Source organism: Danio rerio, chromosome 24, assembly GCF_049306965.1.
Source record: "Danio rerio strain Tuebingen ecotype United States chromosome 24, GRCz12tu, whole genome shotgun sequence".
NCBI classification, from domain to species: domain Eukaryota; kingdom Metazoa; phylum Chordata; class Actinopteri; order Cypriniformes; family Danionidae; genus Danio; species Danio rerio.
The window spans coordinates 22,704,742-22,727,171 of NC_133199.1; the positions used below are offsets into that span (position 1 = coordinate 22,704,742).

General features: G+C 35.0%; 1 protein-coding gene across 4 annotated transcripts in view; it reads right to left on the reverse strand.

Moving 5' to 3' along the window:
• Window positions 1–22,430, reverse strand: part of arfgef1 (ADP-ribosylation factor guanine nucleotide-exchange factor 1 (brefeldin A-inhibited)) — a 139,925-nt gene that overhangs the window by 97,344 nt on the left and 20,151 nt on the right. For all 4 annotated transcript variants that reach the window (XM_068217191.1, XM_009297399.2, XM_068217189.1 and 1 more), the window contains exon 2: window positions 6,275–6,305. In XM_068217191.1, the coding sequence (XP_068073292.1) occupies window positions 6,275–6,305 (31 nt within the window). The remainder of the gene's footprint in view (window positions 1–6,274; window positions 6,306–22,430) is intronic.

A 22,430-nucleotide genomic window follows, 5' to 3' on the forward strand; every position in this document is an offset into this window, starting at 1 on the left:
TTTTTTATCAAATTCATTTAACAGTGGATGATCAAGTTGCATGTGGTGTGACTTTGTGCCACTTAATTATCCAATGTGTCTATATGTCTGAAATATTCTTAAGCAGCAATTCTGTTTTGTATTGTTGCATGAGATTCCTGCTTTTTTAAAGAAAAGAAAAAAATATATAAAACATTAATGCACATCAGTAAGTTTACAGTACGTTTTTTAAAGTATGTTCCTGTAAGAAAACATTAAAAACAATGTTTACAAAGGCGCCTAGACTGCAGCTCTGCATAAGATGTTTGGCCATAGTAGAAATGGTCATGCCCAACTGAGCCTGGTTTCTCTCAAAGTTTTTTTATTCTTCACGCCAATTGGTGAAGTTCGCCGCTGTCGCCACTGGCTTGCATGTTTCAGGACCTGTAGAGCTGTGCATCGATGAATTTTCTCTTCAGTGTTTGGACTCTCAGTATTGAATATAAAAGAACTGAGCTAAACTGAACTTAAACTCTGAAAACTGAACTGACACTGTTTCAATTCACTATAATCCTCTATGCGAAGCTGCTTTGACACAATTCATATTGTAAAAGCAATATAGAAATAAAGGTGAATTGAATTGAAATCCGGCGACGCAACAATCAAATCCTTGGGAACAACTGTGGTTGGAACCAAAGTTCACAGTGACTGTGTTCTCTGGACTCCTCTTAAGCAGTGGACTTCTGCATTTAGATTGCTTGCCGCCGAACCGCATCATAGCTCATTACCATAAAGTTGACTTGATTTCAAGTCTCCTTGATGGCCACTTCGGCGAAGATGCACCGCGCTGTTCCTCATCACCGTCTCCCATTGAAAACGAATGACTTCCGGCTACTTTGACGCTCTCGCCGCTTTTGGTGTGAATGTACAGTACAGTAAGCTTGCCCACTGTTTTCAAGCGCATTAGGTAGACGTAGCAAAATTGCTGATTTTTGTCTGAAACATTTGATAGGAGAGTCTCTGTTGTAATCAGGGATGAAAGAGACACAAATATTACAAAGATATATAGCTTTATATAACTTGTCTATGACCCGTAAGTATTTATTCAGAGATAGGTGTTAAAAGATCAACTGTACGGAACATCTTTGTGTACGGAATACAGTTAGTCTATGTTAGTATTTTTTAACTTCTAAAAATCTGATTTAGTACTCTTAAATAAATAGAATTGAAAACAATCTGTGTAGTTTTCCTAACCATAGTATAGTATTGAAAACAATCTAAAATGTCTCAATTATTATTATTTTTTGCAAATACTGCAGACTACAAACATGGTCCTCATCAATCAATCAAAGTCCCACAACGAAAATCTAGCTCCAAATCACCCCCTCTCTCAAAAGGGCACACTTTTCCTTCAGCGGATGAGTGTGCTAGCTGTGTTTGTGAGCTCTGGTTTAGCTGGCGCGTCAGGCTGAGTCAGCGAGAGGCTGATACAGTATAATACAGCTCTGCCCATTGGCTCGCGTTCTTCCCCTCCTCTCTCCACTTCTCCTTCGTTCAATCTCATTAATCTGTCTGTGGAGGGATTAGCCAGCTCATATTTTTAATTGACATAAATTGAGCTGTAGCTGGGCTATGAGGGAAAAGACTAGAGCTCCTCCGGGTCCACAGATTACCTCACCCAACTCTCATTTAGCTTCAACTCTCCTTGTTTCTGTCTTTGCACTTCTCGAAACGAATCCTCAGAGACTTTGCATTTCCATCGAGTTAAAGCAAGTCGGTGAGCAGGCAAAGCACAAAATGTCACTTAAACAACATGACATGACAAGATAGATATGTAGTTTGTCATCTACTGCTATTTTAAAAGATTTAATACAAGTCCTTTTAGAGCATTCATGGCATGCTGCCTTTCCCCAGAAAATACTTTAAAAATACTGCTTTGATATGTAAAAAAAGTAATGCATTAAAAGTTTAAGTATGGGATGATAAACAGCTGATCTTTCCAGCTAGTAATTTTATTTTGATCATTTATATATTATAGGGTTTTGCATTTTTGTCTGTTACGCACACCAAGGCAAGGCAAGTTTATTTAAATAGCACATTTCATACACAGTGGCAATTCAAAGTGCTTTACATAAACAAGAATAAAAGAAACAAGTATAAGAAAAATAAAAACAAATAATAAAAATTATTAAAAAAAACAACAATAACAATAACATAAAAACAGATAAAATGTGATATAAAAGAATGAAAAGAAGAGAAAAACATAATAGTGCAATCTGTCGGAAGTAGCACAGTGCTCATTTAGGAAAGGCACAGCTAAACAGATGTGTTTTCAGTCTTGATTTGAATGTGCCTACTGTTGGAGCACATCTGATCATTTCTGGAAGCTGATTCCAGCAGCAAGGGGCATAGTAGCTGAAAGCTGATTCCCCCTGCTTTGACTGAACTCTTGGAATTTCTAGTTTATTTGATCCTAAAGATCTGAGTGATCTGTTGGGTTTGTATTCAGTGAGCATATCTGCAATGTATTGAGGTCCTAGGCCATTTAGTGATTTATAGACAAGTAATAATACTTTAAACTCTATTATGAATGTAACTGGGAGCCAGTGTAGAGACCTGAAGATAGGTATGGTGTGCTCTGATTTTCTGGTTCAGGTCAGAATCCTGGCCGCAGCGTAATGGATGAGCTGTAACTGTCTGATTGTCTTTTTAAGAAGACCAGTGAGGAGGCTGTTACAGTAATCCACCCTGCTGCTGATAAAAGCATGAACAAGTTTCTCTAAGTCTTCACTGGAAACAAAGCATCTGATTCTTGTAATGTTTTTCAGTGTGCTGATTTACTGACTGCTTTGACATGACTATTGAATCTCAGATCTGACTCCAGAGTCACACCAAGATTCTTGACCTTATTTTTTGTTGTTTGACCTTTAGTGCCAAGGTACGCATTTACCTTGAGAACCTCATCTCCGTTCCCAAAAGCAATGACTTCAGTTTTCTCTTTGTTTAACTGAAGAAAGTTTTGGCACATCCAATTGTTAATTTCATCAATGCATTGGCAGAGGGTGTCAATGGGGCTGTAGTCATTAGGCCATACGGATAGGTATATCTGAGTGTGATCAGCATAGCTGTGGTAGGAAATTAGTTTTTTTCTGTATAGTCAAACTACTTGTTCTACAAACAAGTGTGTTCATGACTATACAGACAAAGTAAAATATTATAAGAAAATATCAGTTTGCAACATCAAGCAGTATAACGAGCTATTTTTAACTTCTAAAAATAAATGGAAATGAATGAGACCAGAAGTCTCGAGCCAAAAAGAAATGCGCCAACATACCCAAAAGGGCTGCGCCCGCTTGTACACGAAGAATAAGGTGAATTGGGCTGCAATATATACAGTCAGGTCCATAAATATTAGGGCATCGACATAATTCTAACATTTTTGGCTCTATACACCAACACAATGGATTGCTGTAAATGGATGGATTGTGCTTTAACTGCAGACTGTCAACTTTAATTTGAGGGTGTTTGCATCCAAATCAGGTGAACGGTGTATGAATTACAACAGTTTGCACATGTGCCTCCCACTTGTTAAGGGACCAAAAGTAATGGGACAGAATAATAATCAAATCAAACTTGCATCCTTTTACATTGGAATATTTGATTCCTGTAAAATAAATAATAAAGCACAATTTATTTAATTTGTATCTTTTTTATTGTATTTATCAATGTTTGTAGATTGTTTATTGTATTTTATGCACATTAGGGTTGGGCATCTAAGCTATAATGCCGATCCGATACGCATCTCGATACAAAGAATACGATCCGATATATTAGCGATACATTTGTGACATATTGCGATGCAACACGATACGATTCACACCCATATCACGATACGATGCGATATTTCAGCACTAACTAATTAGATCAAGTTTATGAGATGATGTGAAAGAGGATGCTGTGCCATTGAATGAGTTTGATTATTTATTAACCAAGCAAAAATAAGACTTTTTTTACAAACTGGCTCTTCTCTCAGAGCCAGAGTGTCAGTTTACAGTAGAGGGCCATTTTAGAACATATAGCACATATTATTTAAGTATTTTCAAGATAAACAGAATGTATAAGTGCAATATATATTAAAAAAAATATGTATATATTTGCACTCTTTCAACATAAATAAAATTAGCATTGCTCAACAAGAATTGTGATTTAACTTTTCAACTATGAAAACAAGTTTTACAAAGATATATTTTGCCACTGATTATTCAAAACTTACGGTCGTGAACTAGCAGTTATGCTGCGTTGAAACATCACTGTCACTGTAAACAACAGGCTAATAAAAATATAACAAACCAGCAATCTTCTTGCTGTGAGGTGGTCAAACTACCCACTGTGCCACCGTGACACCCAATTATTTTTATCATTATTATTATTAATATTATTATTATTATTATAATTAAATAAAAATTAACAGGAGGAGGTGTTTAAAACCTTCGTTCTCCGTGACACTAGGCTGAATATCTTTGCAGATGAACAATGCAATAGCATTCGTTATTGGCGTAGAGCGAGCAGAACTGTTGCGCATGGAAAAAAAAACTTGCAATGCTTTTCTCACCACTTTTGGAACTGGTTGAAGCAGTGCGAAAGCCGGGGATGCAGAAACACTGGAAGATGCTTCCACAACAACACCGTGGCGCCGCTTCAAGTGAGATATCAGATTAGTCGTACTGCCCGCGTATTTTACAGATGCGCGGCACATTTTGCAAATTGCATCTGTCCTGTCATGTCGTCCATCCTTAAATCCATAATGTTGCTTGCCATACTTTAGATTTAAAACTCAGTGGGGAATATGTTTGTTTTGCTTCTCGCGCTTTCTGAGGGCGCACCACTAGCTTCATCCGCACACCTGATACACTGAGTTGTAGTGAAAGTGTACACATCCGCAAATCCGTTGCTAAGGCTTACTTTATGTAGGTCGATTAAATTATGCGCCAAAAACAGGTTGACAACACTTGTTAATAAATAAAAAATACATTCTATATTAAAAATATAAGCTGTATCTCGGAAAAATCGATGCATCTCGCAAAAACCGATGCATCTCGATTTGCTTCCAAAATTTCATTCATCCTCTGCTGCTCTACCGATGCACTCGCATCGTGCACGCGCATGACCGCGTATCGATACATATCGGTTAATCTTCCCATCCCTAATGCACATGCACTAAAGAGTCTTCCCAAATCAATCTAAGATGAAAAATTCTTTATGAATAGAGATATTCAAGTCATCTGGTGGTCATTATTGTTTTCATATCATAATATGTAGTCAAAGTCAAAATTATTTACCGTCCTGTGATTTCTTTTTTTCAAGGAATTTTTTTTACAGTATTTCCGATAATATTTTTTTCTAGAGAAAGTCCTATTGTTTTATTTCAGCTAGAACAAAAACTATATGATTAACCATTTAAGGTCACTATTATTAGCCCCCTTAAGCAATATTTCTTTGATGATCTACAACCGTTTTACAATGACTTGCTTAATTACCCAAACTTGCCTAGTTATCCTACTGCTATTTTATCGAATAAAACATTATGTTCTGTAATCATGCCAAAGATAAAGTAAATCAGTTATTAGAAATGACTTATTAAAAATATTATGTTTAGAAATATGTTAAAAAAAATCTTTCTGTTAAACAGAAATTGGGGACAAAATTATACAGTAGGGCTAATAATTCTGACTTCAACTGTATTTCACATGTTACATTTTTCCAATATCATTAAGCCCAATAAGTAACTCACTCATTTGTGGCAATGAGAAATCATTCATTCATTGTACTAAATCAGATGCACTGTTTGAAAGCAGTGCTCCCTGATTTTAAAACAGACACATGCAAGCAATAAAGAAAAGAAAAGCCAAAAGACACAGTCATGGATGAGAAAGCTGGCCGATGTGGTGAAACAGGTGAGCTGTGAATTAATAGACGTAGAGGGTGAGAGATGAAGGTCCTCGGAACAGGCCGCCCTGGCCCTGCAGAAAGCCCTGAGCACAGTATGTCTCATTCCTGTGTCCACACAGCAAGGTCTCCAAGCACATTAACAACACAGACCACAAGGGGTGTTTTTTCTCTCACACACATACACACACAAATCACAATAAGGCCAGAACAGCAGCTAAAACACAAAGAGGCCGCGTGTGGTATACTCTCTGGAAAATGTCAGGGCTTCATTACAAGCAGTGAACTCGACAACAATAAAGAAGGGGGATTTTTGAAACACTAGTTCAATATATCAACTGCTGGGGTGTAGCACAAGATATCGACTTACCTTAATTTCTCCGATTCCTGCTTGATTTCCTCTGCAAAAGAAAAGAAAAGATTCACATGAGTGAGGCAAATAGACTGACTGACAATACTAAATAAATAAACTGCCTATAGCAGACCGTAAAGGCTAATGAGGTTGCATTAAAAGCAGCTACAAAAGCAGTCTTGACTTGTTTACCGTGTACTAGCAGGTAAACACAAGACTTTGAAGCCTTTTGAGATAAAATGCAGTAAATATTTGTTTTGTTAGAAATAATAATACAATGAAAAAGGATGCTTTCAAAGAACTGTATCTTAAAATGTTTGTAAATGCTATAAATAATGTGTATGTGTTGCAATTTTAATTGTAGTTATATCTGCATTCCATTAATGCTAATGACGTCATCCATATTTTATATTTCAAAGCTAGTGATAATTGATAAACAACTTGCAATATAAACAATTTTAGTTTGTTGTCGGCACCAATAGTGGTTAAGTGCGCTGACATATAGCACCATGGTGCTCACAGTGACCCAAGTTTGATTCCCAGCTTGAAGTCCTTCGTGACCCTTTTCCTCTCTCTATTCCCAACTATGTCAATTCTCTGCACTTTTCCATCCATTAGAGGTTAAAAAACCCTAAAAAAAATTATTAAAAAATTGTAATTTTATTGCCCCAGTGACAGCTCTCATAGCTTTACTACTGAGAGTGTTAATGTAAAGCACACATACTTTACAATAAAGTTTAACTTGTTAAAATTAGTTAACTATATTAGTTAATGAGAACTAAAAAAAAACACACTTTGCATTGTTTAATGTTTTAAAATGTATTAACAGTTATTAAATTAGTAAGTTATCATGGCAACGTTTGGTATCTTCAGACTACCACCAATCAATCAAGTTTGGTTTTGGCCCTTCATAAGAAAAAGTTTGGGCACCATTGCTTTATTAAAATAGTAATGAATATATATACAAAAACATACAAATTATTATTAACATCCATCCATCCATAATTAACTCCACTAAAATATTCAATAATCCAAAACACAAGTAACTCAGTGGTGGCAAACACACAGACAGCTCCCTCATTTACATGACTACCAGAACACACTCCTGTCGAGAGCCATTTTCTCCGCGAACACTATGAATTTAATTATGCATGGCCCCTTTAACACCTCTTCCTCTGAAATCAGTCATTAACTGCATCAGAAATGCATTCAGAGAGTCGGAGGTACTCGCTGATAACTTCTGAAAGCTTCAACATTACACAAATGAGACTTTAAATCACTTTAAACACCTGGATTCATTAGCGCACAGGCACTTTCTGCTGACATGCGTCAGTCGCGCTGTTATTCGCAGGTCAGGCTTTCTGACTACTTCAATCTGTTCTGTTGACTTGAAAGTGGTTTGGATTGAATGTTTATTCTAAGCAGTTGCGGTCACGAATAGGTGTGTTGTCAAAATGTATCAATATTCTGATATATATGGATACTGAAAAATTCATCACGGAGATTTTCCATTTAAAATAACTTATATCATTTTTTGTAAGACAGTAAGAGATGCGTTTGGCTTTGTACTTTATTTTATTCATCATGAAAATAACATAATTCTTTGGTAAAATGGTATTTTAGATCAACATTATTATGTCTGTTTATTCTGCCACTGAATTATATGTGTTAATGCACGTGCAGTGCTTCTTTGTTTACATCAGTAAGCAAAGAAACATTGTATTACTCCTGTTCATGAGCAGCCTCTGCTGGCAGAGAGGGAATTTGCTTTTCACTCAGCTTGTCTGCCGTTTCCTTCAGATCTTTTATGTAACAGACCAATAGTTTCATTAAACTAAGGACATGTCCACTAGTACAGGAGTATTTTAATAGAATGGAGGAACTATGATGTCAATTTGTATGCAAAAACCCGGAAGCGAGTTGGCATTTTAGCAGTTCCGGTTCCCTCATCCCTAAGTCAATGGGTTTTTTGAATGGATTTTCAGTAAAATCGCTTAAAAAAGGTTTGTGGCTAACACTAACTCAAAATACTTTCACGCTTTGTTCTACGACATAAAACACATCAGTTACAGCACACTTTTGTTTTTTTTAATCGGTTATGCTTTTTTAAAATGACGATTGCTATCAAGTTGCTAAATGGGACTACAGGCAGTGTCGAGAAATTATACTTCATCGAGCTGATCTGGTCTGGAGCCCAGCTCGCTTGTGTTGGGCATTTGGATTTGTCTGTTAATTAGGTATTTTCATGAATAGTAGGGGTGTATCGATACACTCAGCTCACGATAAAATGTGTATCATGATATAATGTTCACGATTCGATATGTATCACGATATCTGGAATAAAAATTGAAAATTAAACTGAAATGCAAATTTTATATAAAAAAAATTGAATTACCAAGTAAACTATTTTTATGTATTTCTTTTGTTTCAACTTGTTAAACTGAACCTTCTTTAAGAAAATAAATTAAACAGGACTGTCTCTGGAAAATAAAACAATTTAAAAACTTCTTATAAAATATTATTGAAATTATTCAATTCAATTGAATTTAACAGTAAGAGCTTAAGGCTTTGATTGGTCACTTGCATTTTTTTGTGTGTGCAATCCACATTTCCAGGTAATCATCAGTTCTATAAAATAATCCTGAACTGATGTGTATCTGTCTGAGAGGTTTTTATGGATGGCTGTCTTCATGTTGGGCATGATGATTGACAGGGTGGCCGTCTTTTCATTACACAGGGCAGTTCTGGCTCTTTTCAGCAGTTTAGGCAGGTTTACTATTACTTCGGCGTCGCTGATGTCGGCGCTTTCAAGTGTATCATGTTGACGTGCATTTTTGTGTACCTCTGTACTCAAAAGAGTTCATGCTCGTCGTAATCATAACTCTAAAATGCGATATGATTATTCAAATAATGTGCACGCTTTCGGTTTCATTTCCACTGCTGTTCATACTTCCCACGCGGCTCCTGAACCATCACTCAATTCCAAAAACTGAATGTTGTTTACTACTTTATTACCTGTTAGTCACAACCTGCAGGTTCTGTTCACTGAAGCAGGCGCGCGCGCGTCTATCATAGTCCGCCCTCTGTAGCAACACCTCACGGTCAGCTCACGTCATGTGTGATTTTGCGGCCGCCAATACATCATTATATGAAGACAGAATGATATTTTAGGGTGAATTGTACCTTATAAATACAGTATGTGACTCTTTCAACACCATTAGGAGGTATCCCTGTCGCTGTGCAAAGTTTGTAAATCACTGTGAAGACTTTAAAACTTAGGCTATGTTTCACCCAGTATGCGTGCCAAAAAGCGGACGAGTCTAAAGCAATGACTGTACAACCGAAATGTTGCCAGACGTCTGATTTTGAGAGGATGGGCCATCCTTTATTTCAACTCCACTCATCTTGGTCTGCTAACATTACTGCTGCTGCAATCTGAACTCACGTGCGACAGCAGGTGGAATGTAGCTAACGTGTAAACAGCTCAACTAATAAGAGAAAACGGACGTCATATCGTAATCAAATCGTCATAACGCCACGATGCATATGGAGACATTTTTGCATCGCAATAAATCGTACAACGATAAATCGTTACACCCCTAATGAATAGTGTTTTATAGTTTGTAGTATTTGTCTAATTGGGAATTCAGATTGTGTGTAGAAAATTCATTCACTTGTAAAAGTTCATTTGTTGGTCATTTATTTTAATTAAACAATATTATGAAGATACTGCTTACCAGTGCAACCTGTCTCTTTCCTGCTCTCAGTAATGCAAACGTATGAATAAATGTGTAAAAATACATGCTTTCATTTTAACGTAATCAATTGATTTTTCGTCTTTTTTCTTCATCTGAACACATTTAACTCATTCATAACTGCAATATTTACACTCCTTCGTAAAATATATAGCATATGTGACTGTATGGGCTGCATTTCACTGTACTTTGCAACAAAAAGGGAATATTTAATGTTGCTCTGTGTCCATGATGACGGAACTTGCAGGCATTTGATAGACACGTTCCTCCTTACGCCTCATTTCTGTCGTCTGTTAAGGTAAGCAGGCTGTGTGCACGCGAGCGATACACTTATTTAAACATGTCTTATGATAATGCTATGTAGGCAGATTTATACACACAGTTTGAAAACTTTTTTGAACAACCGTAAAGCAAAACAGATGTATTTCCCACGTAAAAACGATCCAAAAGGCACATAGGTCTATGTGTTTTTGCCTATTTATTTGTTTATAATATATAGCGTGGATTATAATATAATAAACAGAGAGATTAACTCTTTGTCATGGACATTATTTCTAAAAATAAGCATGATACTGTAAGTTGTCTGTAGCAGGGTGGTGCTGACGTCACAGGCACGCGCCCCGATGGCAGTGTGATCTGTTTATAGCCTAATGTTAGCTTTTCAGTTTTTGTGTTTGCATATAAGATCCAAAAGTGCTCAAAGTTGTATTTTCGTGTGAGGATTATCCAGCTGAACAAAACGTGTAAGTGTAATGAACAGTGTTTGAACACAGAGCTTGTTATTTGCAATCTTCGAAATGCCTTTGGGAAAATCCCAATAGGGATTTTATCGAGGGAACCATAGTTTTATGCTAGCAGCCGATTAGCCAACAAAGTGACGTCATAGTTCCTCCACTCTATAAATGGAGTTTTCCCTGCTTTTATTTATTTATTTTATTTAAGCACTGCGATTCATGTTAAGGGCATGCCGAACCAACAGGTTGCAATAATGGCACTTTAATGCCAGGTTGCATACAAGTCATTGCAAACAGGAGAACAGAGGTGGATTACAGTACCGCAGTGCAAATAACATATAGTATGTGATGCATTTGGCATGAATGTTTGGAATAAGCCCCATTTGCATCTTCCTTGTTTGGTGTGAACCCAGCTGTGTTGGGCAATCAAAAAAGAGAAAACAATGTGTATGCATTCAAAAATTTTTTTTTTTTTGCTTGTTCAAACTACTTATTTAAAATGATATGAAACAACACAATCCTTGAGATTTCATTAGGACAACTTAATGTTTTAACATTAAGTGTAATCCACATGAATTTGTAAAGAGGGTTAAGTTAACTTAATCAATTTGTGTTGGGTCAACATGAATGAATTGTGTGGAACCCTGCATTTTTTAGAGTGTGCGAACATCTTAAGAAGAAAACTCTAGTTGTAGTGTCAACACAATTACACTGTGCCCATAGTTTTTTAAGTTTTGTTATGTGGACAAAAAGTTGGAAAATAGCTGTTTATGTAGACGAGCCTAAATTCAAACTATTCTGTTTTTGCTTTAGACTTCAGAATTATACAGTCTAATTTAGATTAAAAACTGCTCTAATTTAATAGAGTTGTACAGCCTTACTTTGTTTATATGAAAAAAAAAACATTAATTATTTATTACATGCACGTAACTGGTTTATTTGATTGAGGGGTTTATTTAAAATTTTAAATTTGATATGAAATCACAAGCAAATCATTACATATCAACCTGTGTTTAAGTGCATTGTGACGTATCGCATGCACATCAAGTGACGGAAACCTCAAACTTAAAATAAAAATTACTTAATTTGCATAAAATAATAAGAATTACACTTGCTTAAAGTGGTTTTGCGCAAAAAAAAGGTTAAATATGAATAATAGGAGATGGAAACATATTTGCTAAATAAAATGTTTTTTTTTTTAATTTATTTAAAAAGTTAAAAAGTTATTATAAAAACAGTCCGTCTGCCCTGTCAAACGCACATCAACTACTAAAACTGCCACAAACTTGTAAACAAAGAGTCGCTGTCATTTCTGAAGGAGATTCACCATCAAGACCAAGTTCTGTATTACTTCAGAAGACAAGCGCAATCAGGCGAAGCATTATCCAGAGGATGATCATGTCTAGAACAACCATAAATGAGGTTGGTGTCGTGAACTTGTTCCTTTTGAGTGCGCATGCACATCAGCTTGGGCCCCCTGAAAATATGCAGATTTTGTTTGATTCGAACGTTTAGAAACTAAACTCATGAGAGTTGTTGTTTAATGTTATTGGTCATTTCAAATATGTAAGTTAATCATAAGCTTGACAAAGAGTTTTGGAAAATTTGAGGTTTCCCCATTCAGAGAGAATGCTCGAGCATATTGCCTGAAAGGTGTACCAAAGATGGCCGTCGAGAGAAATTACTTGCCTTAACGGGACTTTAAAACAACTGTCCTGACTGGAATAATAGTACTACCATTTAAGGGTTGGACAAACTTGTGAGTTCAGTTTGTATCATGGTGTGGTCATGTTTTTTTTTATTCTGATTTGGTTTACACGGTAAAAAACAATCCCCTACTGTATCATTTAAATACCATTTAGAAATACCATATATCCGTTTTAAATGCATAGACTTATAATCATCCATTTACAGTATGTTAAAAATGATTCTTAAGGCAATGTTCCAATTTCCATCTTAAGAGTATTAATTGAGTCTTTTGTTGTTGATTAATGGTAATGACGACAGCTCTAATTTTGGCTGCACTGTCATTTAAAAAAAAAAAAAAATCGAAATGTAGAGTATCGTTTTGAAGTTAGAAATTCCAGTGTAGTGACAAGATTGGTTGAAAGCGGTTTGGATTGAATATGTTTATTCAGAACAAGAGTCTGTGGTCTCTGCAAGCAGCTGCAGTCATGAATGACTAAGTGCTCGGCACGGCACCAATGCAATGCCGTAGAAAGAGCCTCTCTCCTTCCTCCTCAAGGCAGTAAACAATGACGAGTATAGCAGCATAATGGCATCTACACGCTCTGCTGACAGACAGTCCTCCAACACAAACCACACTGCCTGCAAGCACAGACTGAATATCCAGCGTCCGTGTCTGTTTACATGCACACTGATCAGAATCCAGCAATTGCATGTTTACAGAAATATAGAAGAAATTGAAATAGTTATTTCATCCTGCAATATTGTTGTTATGTATTACGAACATTTTTAAGCAGTATAAGTGCATTTCTCATTTATTTTTTCATATAGAGTTTTCACTGTAGCAATGGTAATGTATGAAACATTAAAAAAAGAAAATATCACAAAAATAAAATTAATTATGTACAGAAATGTTGCCATAGCTAACTTATTTAACAAATATATATATATATATATATATATATATATATATATATATATATATATATATATATATATATATATATATATATATATATATATATATATTATTAATGATATAACCATTTCCTCTGGTTATCATGTCTTTGCACATGTGTTGTAACTGGAGAAAATGGGAAATAACATGTTTTAAATGTAATTAGAGCTTTAGCAACAACAGTAAAGGAACAAGTCACTTCAGATTTTGTTGCTGATTTAAAATATGTAATTTAATTGTGAGTTCAACAAAATTTTAGGATTCCCTGAGTAATTTACATAGGACTTTGGTCTCGAATGAACTGCATGGGAGCGTTGCAAATACGGTTGCCAAGTGAACAGATTTTCCTTGAAAGGGACTTTGGTTTAGCATGCCGCTTTGTCATTGTCTGGTCTGATTAAGCTAATTTAGCTGTAGTCAGTGGGTTAACCACAGTGCAGAATGTAGATCAGTTTGATTAGTTGTAGTGTAGTACTACACCTGGTTAAACGCAGAAACTTTATCAAAATGACAATTTTAAACCATAGCAACATGAACAACATGCGCTGTTACTTGAAATTAAAACCCTGAAAATACCCTTGGTCTTCTCTATCTACTGCATTAAGGTCCATTCAGTGCACTTACTTCTCAAATCTTTAATGGACCCACTGAACTGACCTTGAGAAAGACTCTGGGCTTGAGCAAACAAATCAAACAAAACAAAACAGAGCTTCCACATCATGGCGGAACTGTCAACCTTACAGAAAATAGCCCATACAGAAGCTCCATTGGAATACAAGCCAGCTTTCAGTAATCATGTTGATATAAACTTGCTTTTTGTTTTCGAAACAAGATTACTGCACACTACCTGAATAATGATGAACACAGAATGAGTGTATGTTTTGTATAATAATTGGGGCAGCCTGCAATATTAAGGTGTGTTTTTTTTTCTGTTAGCTCTTCATTTGGAACACTTTCATTTTGTTTTTATTTGCACACCATGTTTTCACCCTAAAGGTGCTATGTGCAAGTAAGTTTTTGACTCTTATAAAGCATAAAATAGCATAATATGTTTGCAGATATTTAAAGGAGCAGTGCATTAAGTAATTTTAAGGCTTGGTTTGTTTTTATAAGATGCAAAGCAATGTGTGCTCATGTTTCACTTGAAGGACATCATGCTACTTTTTCATAAATCTCACTTATATACAGCTACTCAGCTGACATAAGTGTAATATTTCCTAGTTCCTCGGAAAGGCCCGCCTTCAAGAGGCTCTGATTAGTCATCTATCATAATGTGCTGTGATTCGCGAATCGGCTCCACGTCACGCCCGTACAAGCACGCACTTTTTTGCTGTGTAAACAAAGGCATTTTGATGTATACAAAATGTGTCAATTTATGTTCAGTACCTATAAAACATCACATTTTTAAAGTTTTTTTTTTAAGTTTCTTTTCATGTAAATGAACCTTTTCGCTTTACAATATACAAAACATATTAACATAAATCAAAAGATCTGTTTCTTCGAAACATTTCACAACAGTTTTTTTGCAAAAATGTTACAGAAATACATTTTCCCATGTGCAGTATAAAACATTTTTTCTCCGATTTTCATACAATACCTTTGTAATCACGTAAAAGTTAGTTTAAATGACCTAATTTTAAAATAGAAATAGAGTTATGCAAAAGTATTATAATGAGATATGCATAATGTTTGATTAGTTTACAATACTAAAATGTCTGCATAAACACTTGTGCTAGCTCACATGCGTAGTGGTAAGCAAATGCTAAAAGGTGCAGATATCAATATTGAAAATGTATTTATCAGAAAATACTTACCAAATGTTTATTAAAGATGTCTTAAATGTTTAGTTTTTATTATAGAACTTAATTATTTAATGTATTAAGTAATAATGTTTATGAGTTTTTAAACATTTTAAATGATGTTACTTGTTTTAATATGGAAATTATTCATAAATCACTTTGCTTTTCCAGTAATATTTATTTTCATAGATGTTGTCCCCAAAATTCGTTCACTGTAAGCTTCAATCGTATCTGGATGCAGCCTTTATGATGCAAGCTGAGATTGCATCACTCAGCGATGTAATGTCAGACACAATGCACTCAAATGGAGCTAGTGACGTCACTGTGATGGGTAGGGTTAGGGGTGGGGTTAGATGAGCCTATTAAAAAGCATTGGATGCAACTCAGATTGCACTGCACCAGGTCTGCATCCAGATCCCTCTCGTAGGCTTTGCTAAGCTAACTCTTTTAAAACCAAGCTCTCCGTTTGCATTGAACTTTGAGCATCTTACATTCAGAGATGCTATTTATGTTCACACAGCTACATTGCACATCATCTAAAGTTTAAAATATGATATCGTAGTGGACCACTCCTTTAAGAAACATGCTAAGTGAACATTCTTGTGTATCTGAAAAAAATGCTGAAGTCAGATATTCTGCTTTGAAAATGTAAGTTATGTGCTGGACCAGCTGTCTTTGCTTTGATTCTTTTAACCCACCCACTGCGACTTTAGCCAATTATATTTCAGCACCCCGGGTTGCCTTGGCAGAAAACCGCATATTTAATTTATTCAGTAAGAAACGCTCTCAAAGCATCTGTTCATGACCAAAATGCGACCTCTGGTGCAGCAGCCTCCAAAATGAAACACAGATTCAGAGTTCCACATGAGATAATTAATTAGCAAATCATATAAATATTACAAAGTTAAACAATAAGTGAGCAGTTTACATTGTAACCTTTTAGGTGTTGGTTAGGACCAAAACTCCTTTTAGTATGGGGAATATTCCTTTCATGTCATGTGATTGCTTTTATTTAGAATGCGACTTAAATCAGCCTTAAATCAGCCTTTAGTTCAAAAGACAGACAAACTCCTGTTGGTGACCTGGCAACCTGCACTTGCGTGCGTTTTGATCCAGGAATGCAATACCTAGTTCAACCACTAGGTGTCAAACCATCATACTACGCTTTTTTTCAAAAAATTAAGATATAAATGTAAAGCTTCTTCACAATATAGACATGCAAACATTTGAAAATGTTGAAAAACTCTCCATAAATTTAGAAGCATACAAACAATTTAGAGTGCAATAATACAAGTCTTGATGTTGTAAGTCTGATCACAAAAAATGTAAACAAAGGCAGAGGATAACAGGCTTCATTTCAAAACCAAAACTACAAGCAACAAGTGTGATGTTGTATAGGGCAAGCATCAAATTAATAAAGGTGACCTTTAAAAATAAGCATTCATGGGCAGACTACAATATGGCCACCATTAATATATATTTATATATATAAATATACCAATATATTTTGTAATACTAGAATACAGACTAAAAAGCTTTTTTGGATATGGCAACAAAAGTAACATTTGCCGGCTCCTCAATATACTTAATTTAGATAAAAAAATAATACTCAAATAATCCTATTTTGATTTCAATTATTTCATCGTAGTGTTTGACAAACATCTACCTGCATATAGCCCTTTCCTCTTCTGTAAAAAAGGGTGGGGAAAAGTAGCTCATTTGCATTTCAAGACAAACAATAAATCAAAATTTAGCTTCCACCTAAAAAAGGACACTTGGCATGTAAAATAAATAATCTGTGAGGTATTTTGTGCCATTCTTGCAGCAAAAGAGACTAACATCTATGAATAAAAACTTTTAAGCATTTACTTTCATATTGTGTTACATTTATGCATGCACAAAATCTACGTGCTCATATCAGTATTTGCTAATAAATGTGGATTTTTTTATGTTATCACTACATGAGTCATTAGAAAAAATGTTATATTTAAGGCAACAAATTATCAATAAGGACGGCATCATAATTGCAATTTGTACTTAAACTGTATTCATTTTTATAATCAGGCTCTGTCAGATCAAGATAAGATCATATAAAGATCGAAATTTATTATCCTGTATCATTATTGAGCTACTGGTAACAAGCAAAAATGTCCCTTTCAGTGCATCCCTAATCAAATACAATTTCTATTCAACACATGCGCATGCACCAGCCTGTGTTTGCTAATAGGATTTAAGCAGGAATTCAACCATAGGAATTAAACAGAAATTCAACTAGCAACCATGCCTGCATCTTAATCAATGAGCTATGAACACCCTAAGGAACCTTTAGAAAAAATCTGATGAGTAGCACAAAACCCTTACTGTCTTACTGTATGCCATACTGGTGCAGTCAAACAGTTGGCACCGTTCTGCTTTTGAAATACTGCCAGCACCCACACTTTCCGAGCCGACAGTTGGGACAACATATTATGACACCGCATAAATAAGATTCTTTCAGTAACCATCAGCTTCAAAGAGCTGATATGAAATCTGACTGTGACACACAGAACTCACAATCTCCAAAAAAATAAATAAATAAATAAAAAAATAGAGAGAGAGTGTGACAAATAAATAAAACTTCTGTTAACAACACAAGAGTTCATACGAGGGTCATAGAGGAAAAGAGGTTATCAATCACTTAAAAAATAGAGTAATACAACTTAAAAAATGTCCCATAAATTTGAATGTGTCCTAAATGTGTCCTTGTTTAAAAACAAATCTCCAAAAAATATGACTATTGTACATTTCCATGATTTAGAAGACACCTACTAAAACATATATGATTCATTGTAACAGTAGCTTATGTATATGTAACAATAAATCTTGACTAGAATATATGACAAAATAGAAACCAAATTATTTGATGACATTTTACAAATCATTATTATTCTTTTAAAATATTATATATTATAGAAAGTTTTCATCAAAAAGTGAAAAATCATATTGCGCAAATAAATGATTAACATTAACAAAAAAAGGTGGGAGACGAGATGCCCCAGTTTTCCAGGTACAGTAACTCTATTTTCTCAAGAACAGTCAAAAGACCCTGGTGTACTTCAAAACTAAGTTTTCTTTCTTTTCAAATGAAACTTTTTCATTCTTCGTTTGATGCCAAAAAGAAGTTTGAAAAGGCTGAATGATGGTATACTGTTTTTGAACCTTTGGCTATAATGACTGGATAAAGTAAAAATCAGGTTAAGACTGTTTTTTTATTCTAACACACATCAATTACATAATTACAATGGAATAGCATGGCAACCACATTATTTTATATTTAATTTTCAAAAATATATTTGCAAAAATCAAAAAAGATTCTTTGCTTTTATTTAATATGCTTTCCATATGCAAACAGTTTTTTAAATGAATTAGAACACCAAAATGACCTGCATGCATACATACTGGGGGTCTTATTAATCTGAATACAGCTAGTCCATATCACAATTCTACTTGTGTGGTGAACAATTGGCACAGAGCTGGCAATCAGACCAATATTATTAGAACAAACTTTTATGTGTCCCCTCTACAATTTAGGAAGGCCTCCAGACCTTTTACAAATCCAAGTACCAGTACACACGGGATTCCACATAGCTATGGCAAGATAAATACCTTCATGATGATCCACTATTTAGCTGCCAACAAATGAGAGCATCTTTAGGGAAAGAGACTTAGATTTCATGCAATTTCATATAGGGATGCACAAAACTACAATTCATAAATATTACCTAGTCATTGAATTTCTTGTGTTGCTAACTAACTAACTAACCAGCCAACCAACAAAGCAAATAACAAACAAAACAGCCAGCCAACCAACTAACAAACCATAAAACAAACCAACCAATAAACCAACCAACAAACCATCCTACATACAAACCAAACAAACAACGAACAAACAAACAAACCAAAAAACACCAGAACAACCGACCAACCAAACCAACAAAGCAAATAACAAACAAACCAGCCAACCCACCAACCAACCAACAAACCATCCAACAAACAAACCAACCAACCAACCAACCAACCAACCCAACTGCCAAAGATGTGCATTTGACTGGCTGTAGTGGTATTTCCTTAAAGTAGAAGAATAACTTAATTTTACCAGACGCCTTGTATTTTATGCCATACATTCAAGATTTAACATGAGTGAGAGAAAGCCACAGTGGTGGTTCGCGATAAAACAAACACCCATAACCATATGAATTATGTATTAGCTTTGGATGTGCTGCAAAGCTGATGGCAGCTCTGAGATAATTGTGCTCTAAGGACAAGTGCAGACAGCTCAACGTGAGGAAATAATATATGAAATAATGTATCTGTCTGCCACCATATAAAAAGAGTGGAGATTCATGCAATCAAAGCAATGGCACTAGAACAATTAATGTCAAATGAAACCTGAAACCAAATAACAAATGCAGCTGGACTCTAAGATGACCACAGCTTATCTTATCGAGTGACTGTGTAGCTTATGATACAATTACAACAACCTGAGAGAAAAAACAAGAGTAAATGACAACGGTTTTATCTAAATGAGAAATAAAAACTACAATGAATCATTTTTAAATGCTACAAGTGAATTCTGCATCTTTGAACACAAAGTGTTAAAAATAGATATTCATTCTGTGCTTTGATAAGTTCACAGTTAATACTGTTATTAAATTATGTGCATTTAAATTAATTATTTGATTAAGTGTTTGCATTTATAAACATTGGCAAAGGTGATCTAAATGTGAAAACGTGGAAAATTAACAAATAAATCCACTTTAGATACAAAAATTTATATACTTTATTGTATAATTTCAGACATAATTTAAATAAATTTAAGTTTTCTTAAATTTATGTTCATATAGTTTCTTATATTTCTATATAAAAAAAATTTAAATTAGACAAAAGTTAAAATGGCTGTTTTTATATAGTTTTAGATTTAGTACTTTAGCACTCCAACTTATTTCAGTTACTTGAATGGAAATGCCTTGTGTTCATTTATGATACCTTTGTAATTTGATATTATGTTTTCAGATTTACACAAATCCCATTTAAATAGCATCGAATCATAACAATGGTTAACCACTTCTTGTTTTCCATTGTGTGACAACCTAATAAAGGACTATTTGGACCAATTCATGTTGGTGTTTCTTAATATCATCATAATCATCAGCCTGGATATGTATATTTTTCTCTATTGTGACAAAATCAACTTATGATTATTTACTCTCATAAAACCAAATTGTGTATTTTCTATTGCCTTTCTACTGATACTACAATAAAGAGATTTAAAGGGATAACACAAGAAAAGTGGTAAACTTGCTAAGCCATCACATGCCAAGGATGCTAGGCCACCGGTCAATCTAGGGCTGTTTCTCAATATGCATTTTTCAGCAATCTTGTGTCCTCATGTTCAGTTCCAAAACTCAAGACCGCAAGAACAGAGGTCTTGTGAAGGTTTCAGGATGTGTTCTTAGTATCGAGAATGCACCGATGCATTTTTGAGCACCGAACTCGCTCTATGATACTTATGTTAATTCCCCTGCCACTGTTTCTTTAAGACCAACATATATTTTTTTTATTGGAAAGAGAAGACCTTGGAGTACCCAATGATGTGCTTTGGTTAAGTCACATGACATTCAGTGTTTTTCTGTAGCGCGATTTCTGACAGACTAGCATTTTTAGCTAGCAAGGTCAGCTGCGAACTTTTAAGTTGTAACAATAACATGAATGCTAGTAATATAATGTTGTTTAGTCATGTGTTAATGGCATTTGCATTATAGATAAAATCTAGTTTTAATGGCAATACCACTTCTCAATAGATATGAATACAGGGAACAGTGTATTAGCGAGCACCACCATAAAACAAGAAAAAGACAGAACTGGCTCTTCCTGGAGATGAAAATAAGGATGAAATGGTATTTAGTGACCATGAGAATGATGCAAACTGGACATTTGATAAAGAAAGTTCAGGTAAGTTAGCTCAGATGCAGATAAGACAGGCATAGTATAGTATATAGTATAATCTATATAAACATTATTAGCTAGTAGCTAAATTATTCCGATGCATCAGGATAAACTAGACTTGTTATTTATTTGTTATAATATTTAATGGAGGAAATACTTATATTTACTGTATGTTGTATAAATGATTATACAATATTATGTTTGTTTTCAATAAAATTCAGCAAAAAATAATGGAATAAATGAAAACTGTTGGAATATTAGTTGTGGTAAAGTATGTACAAGGTGTTATTTATAGGTTCTGTGTTAAAGCTCATAACGCTGCAACACCAATTAAATTATTTCAAACAAAAAAATTTATTATAAGGAAAGTTTTACATTTGAAATTTTTAAGTTAGATCCACTGTTGGACATTGTTGCCATAGGGCAACATATCATAAAGTACCTTAAAAAAAATATTTTTTCCAATTTTTTTAACAGCACTTTAAGTTAAGCCATTTTAAGAAAAGAAAAACAGCCAAATATTTTTTTTACAGATTTATCATAATGCGTGCGGTAGAGGGTTAAATAATTTTCCATTAAAAACAGTGAAGGACATGTGACCATCTGGAAGAACGCAGCATCTCGTTTCTCAGAGGATGCATTCTTTGTTCTCGCGGTCTCCCGAGTTTGTTCTTCCCAGGTGACCTGGCAAGACAGGTCTTTACAAGAGCGCAAGTCTGTTTTCTGCGTTCTCAAAATTGAGAAACACCCCAAGTCTTTGCTACACCAGAAAAACAGAAACTGATGGAGAGTCTACTTGGTCAGGAACTATGCGGGACTTCATAAATGGCCAACATATTGTCAAAGGTGTCAAAAATATTTGTGTTCTATCTTCGAACGTATCAGCTCCGTAGGTGTCACTTGCAACTCTAATGAAGCAGAAATAGCTTTACTTTCACTCATGGTGCTGACGGTGGGCCGAGAGCATGCCGTGACATGTCACTCCAGTACAGCTACACCATGGGGAGTTTCACTCAGCGGGACAGCCCAAAGCCCTGACTGTTGACAGTTTCTCTCCTTCATACAGACAATAATTGCAGGGGAGCTCTGTAATTGCATATTTCTATTTCCCTCTCAATTTCGATAGCAAAAGTCAAATATGTATACACTTGCCTATTGGTACCCTGCTTTGGTGTTTTAGGAAACACAATAAGAACAAGAAGAATGCTCTGAGGCAACTCCACCTTGGCAAACAACCCTTAGCTAATTTGGTCTCCA